The following is a 4,794-nucleotide window of genomic DNA, read 5'->3' on the forward strand; positions in this document are numbered from 1 at the left end:
CGATAAAAGTTAAAGTAATTGTATTTATTTATTTTACAATATTATCACTGCTATATTCATTAAATAAAAATTGACACAATTGATGTAAACGGCATATCCAAACTACATATGTACAATTGATCATTTTATATATATAAAATTGTTTTTCTGTATAATACATTTTTGCTATATAATACTTGCCATTTTCATTCAATTACATTCTAACTAATACAATCAAAAATCTTATGATGAACTAGATGAACTAGAACCCTTACACACAATTCAACAGAGCCGTCTGATGAACACACGTTTAATTCAAATGCATTTAAATTGCATTCTTCACTTTTCTCTCCTTAAAGATTCTACTGTGGTGTGTTGTCCTATAGGGGTTAATTATACAGAAAAACTATTTGACGAATCATTGACTCTATTAATTAAATGACATTTGAGGCAATTTATTTAACCTACATTCTTGAAAAACCCTGAAGGTTTTTTTACTTTGTTCATAAACTTCAGAACTCCCAAAGAGGTCTAATCTAGGTTTTAAAGTAGAACTTTAAAGAAGCTGTGAACCATAACTGTATAAGAAGCTATCAAATACACTACACAATAAATTAATTGAACATGATTTAAAGACAATTTATTCATGGGAAAATCCATTTCAAATCCCTTTTGTTCCTCTGACAGAACCAATAAAACTTTTATACAGTTTTATACATAAAAATAAACTTTTTAAAGATCAGTTTAGAATATAAATGATATGACATTTGAACAATATATTTTATTTAAGATTCTTCGAAAAATAGAAAAATGTCGAATTTAGATGTCGTTTATTTGTCTGAAGGAACCCTATAATGGAGTTTTCCTAATAAATAGGATATTTAAAGAATTTAACTAAACCATTATAGTAATTAGAGTGCTGTTAAAGCAGCTTCAAGCAGCTTCTTTAGATCTCCCCAGAAAAATCAAACCTTGAACCCTGGACTATTTTGAATATTTTAAATATTAATTTAATGGCAAAAAAATGCAATCCATAAATTCTAAGGGCTCCTTAATAAAACCTTCGAAAACTTGTTGCGAAAGATACCTAAGCTCGAAGGAAGCTATAAACTCAACCATTAACTTAAAAATTATTTGATAACTGAATGAAACTGTTTGGACATCCTACCTTATGCAACACCAGACATTTCTGTCTGGAGTTAATGAATAATATGCTCTAAGACAAATATCCTCACCAGGATTTAAAAGTCAAAATAACCATACCATCACAATATTTTCAACAGAATCCCTGACCCATTAGAGCACTGTATATATTGCGTGTTTACCTCTGAATGAATATTACATTAAATATTATCGCTTAGATTACAGATGACCCGGAACTGACAGCTAAGTGTTTATTGCACTGTAACATTTCTGGAACTCAGGCTTAGCAGACACAGGATCAGGATCTCAACTGTTTGCTTTGATCCAATGAAACGATCCCAACCCCCGAAACGTGGCAGTGCTCCAGCAGTCGACTATGACACACAGTGGGATATGTCTTCTAAAATAAAACAGACGTCTGTTTTACTCCACTGCAAAATGACAATGTTGGACTTACATCAAAGGTAGAATAATGAATAGATTTATCGAAGTCATATCAGATGTTGGTCTGATATTCGTTTGTTCATTGGTGTTCCCGTGTTCACAATAGGAAAAGTGACATGGCACAATGAGCCACAGTTTCAGGGACAGTGGCAAGCAGAAGAAACATATTCTACTTTGTGTTTTTTGGTAGATGTATAAAGAGTACCCGAAAATCATACTTGAGTAAAAGTATAGATACATTATATTGCCAAAAGTATTGGGCCACCTGAGCTTTCTTGCTATATGTGGTTATTTTCCAAACTATTACCACAAAGCTGGAGGCACTCGACTGTCTTTAGATGTTCTATAATGAAATTTGGCATTCACTTAAACCTGGAAACCCAAAACTGTTCCAGCATGGCAATGCCCCTGTGCACGAAGTGAGCTCCTTGAAGATTTGGTTTACATGCTTTGGAGAGGAAGATCTTGAGTGGCCTGTTATAGAGCTTTGATCAACTGAACACATTTGGGGTGAATTGAAATGTTAACTGCACCCCAGGCCTCCGCAGCGACATCAGTACCTGCCTTTCAAAATACCCTTATGGCTGATGAACACAAATATCCATAAGCACGCTACAAAATCTCGTGGAGAAGAAGAGAAGAGTGGAGGAATTTATGAGAGCAAATTAGGACTAAATGTAGAATGTAATGCTCAAAAATCACATATACTTATGAGCAGGTGACCCAATACTTTTGGCAATATAGTGTACCTTATTGCAAAACTTATTCCATTACTAATAACCCATTTCAATATAATTTGAGTAAAAATCAAAAATCTGATTTGCACAATACTTGAAAATTTGACTCATATCGAATGCAGGCTCGAAGATGTACTTATTGTCACACAAAAGCAAAAAAACAGTTAATTTGTGAGGTTTTATTTCATAAAATACAAATTAAATTCTACACCTCAACATTGCATTAACCAGAATGAACATAAGAGCCTCTTTAACATGTCAGAATGAAGTGAAGATCAAATAAGTCGTTAAAAAAAAAAAAAAACAGTGATAAAACAATCTTTTAAAAAGGTATCTTCAATTAACCAATACAATTACAGTATCATGTCATAAAAGAAAAGAATAATTCGAATTCAATGGAGAAATACAAAAAGTTAATCATTTTTGAAAGTAAAACTGTGATTATGATTTTGGGGCAATATTTTTTATTCAGCTTCAACAAAAGTAGGTTTTTAAAGTTTTCGGAATCTATTTGGGGTATTTTTGGACCGATAATGAGGGCAGCAGTGCTAAAAAGTCACTCACATGCAACATAAATGAGTAGGAGAGTGTTGAGCCTTACCAGGGATCGAACAAGGGCTGCAGCGGTGAGAGTGCCACATCCTAACCACTAGACCACCAGGGTAATAAAGAAAAATTAGTTCAGACCAGAACTGTGGTGTAACATTGAATCATGTTCCCAATGACAACTTTAGTTCCTACCTGCAATTAGTGCCCATTATCTATTTGATTCACAACGATGGAAGAGATATAGTAGAGTTTGCTTGATTGCCAATGCACCAAATCGTTGCTTATAAAATAATGCTAATTAGTGCATTATGATATCCTATGTACATGTTTGCTTGGCTTCACTTCTGTTCCTCCTAAAGCTCCTGTGTCCTAAATGCATTTCTTCTTATTATGCTTTTTAGAATTGAAAAAAATGAGGTGAGGCATCCTGCTAGATTGCTCTTTCCGTAAGCAAGCCATGCAGCAGTGTGAGACCATCCTTTGCCTGTCAGTCTACATCATCACCTTCATCACAGGCTTCCCGAGCAACATCCTGGCTTTCTACACGTTCAGCAGCAAAGTCTGGAGAAAGCCAGTGCCGATCGACATCCTCCTCCTCAACCTGACCATCTCCGACCTCTTATTCCTTCTTGTCCTGCCTTTTAAGATGCAAGAAGCAGTCGATGGTATGCACTGGAACATGCCCTACTTTCTTTGCCCGCTGTCTGGCTTTATCTTCTACATGACCATCTACAATAGCGTGTTTTTTCTCACCGCAGTAAGTGTCGAGCGCTACCTGGGAGTTGCTTTCCCCATCCAGCATTCGCTGAGGCGACGGCCCGTTTACGCCGTGGTGGCCTCACTCTTCCTCTGGATGCTCTCCATGCTCCATCTTAGCATCGTCTACATAGTGCCATACTACAATCCTGCTGGGATGGGCCCACCGCCTCGGAATGTGTGCTACGAGGAGTTCACGGATGCCCAGTTGCGCATTCTGCTGCCTGTACGCTTGGAACTGTGTATCGTGCTGTTCTGTATCCCGCTGCTCATCTGTACGTTCTGCTACGTCAACTTTATTCGCATCCTGTCGCGTTTGCCAAACATCGGCAGACGGAGGAAGCTCCGAGCCATTGGACTCGCCTTGGGCACGCTGCTGGTGTTCGCGCTGTGCTTTGGACCCTACAATGTCTCGCACGTGGTGGGATACTTCTCCAAAAGCAGCCCTGCCTGGAGAGACAAGGCATTGCTCCTCAGCACCTTTAATGCCTGCCTGGATCCTCTAATCTTTTACCTGTCATCGGCAGCTGTCCGGAGCACGCTGGCATCGATGGCACAGGGGGTGTGGCACAGAATAAAAACAGGTAGCAGTGTGATTTTCTGCTGGAGACTGCCGAAAGATGGGCACGAGGGTACCAAAAACTCATTTCCATTACCGGGCGAGATTAATGCTCTCTGACAGAAATTGGGGGCAAGAACAGGAGCAATTATAGGATTTTTACCTACTAAGCCAAACACCTGATCTATCACAGGTCAATCAGCATGCCTGTATGGCTTTATGTAAGTAATGCCCATATGCTTCCTGCATAGGATAAGGACATGGACAACAGACCTTGCATAGGAGATTTATGAGAGCTCCAGGACGAGAAGAAAGACATCATATACAACCTACTCTGTACACAAGACAGCCATATATCGAGTGTTTGCAAACAGAAGGCCTTTGGTTTATGAAGCATCGAATATGTTTTCTTGGGCTTGCTTCTTCAACCGGAATGAAAGACACGCACTGCAACGGGCGTATCGAGCGGTGGGCGAGGGGAAAAAACAGAAAAAGGGACCCTTAACCTAGACAGTTCAGTATGATTGGGTGGAGATTAAGCACAGAGTCACAGTTTGTTTAGCGTGGAGATAAAGGATCTGCAATAGCAGGCAATACTTGGGTCAATAGAACTCGCTCTTTCACCTG

The 4,794-nt window shown here is 38.6% G+C and overlaps 1 protein-coding gene across 1 annotated transcript in view; it reads left to right on the forward strand.

Annotated features, from left to right (window-relative positions):
* Window positions 1–4,309, forward strand: part of LOC310720118 (uncharacterized protein) — a 16,566-nt gene extending 12,257 nt beyond the window's left edge. The window contains exon 3 of the mRNA XM_083530463.1: window positions 3,275–4,309. Coding sequence (XP_083386589.1) covers window positions 3,275–4,287 — 1,013 coding nt within the window. The 3' untranslated portion in view covers window positions 4,288–4,309. The remainder of the gene's footprint in view (window positions 1–3,274) is intronic.
* The last annotated feature ends 485 nt before the right edge of the window (window positions 4,310–4,794 follow it).

This window comes from Silurus aristotelis (assembly GCF_946808225.1).
Source record: "Silurus aristotelis genome assembly, chromosome: 25".
Taxonomy (NCBI): Eukaryota; Metazoa; Chordata; class Actinopteri; order Siluriformes; family Siluridae; genus Silurus; species Silurus aristotelis.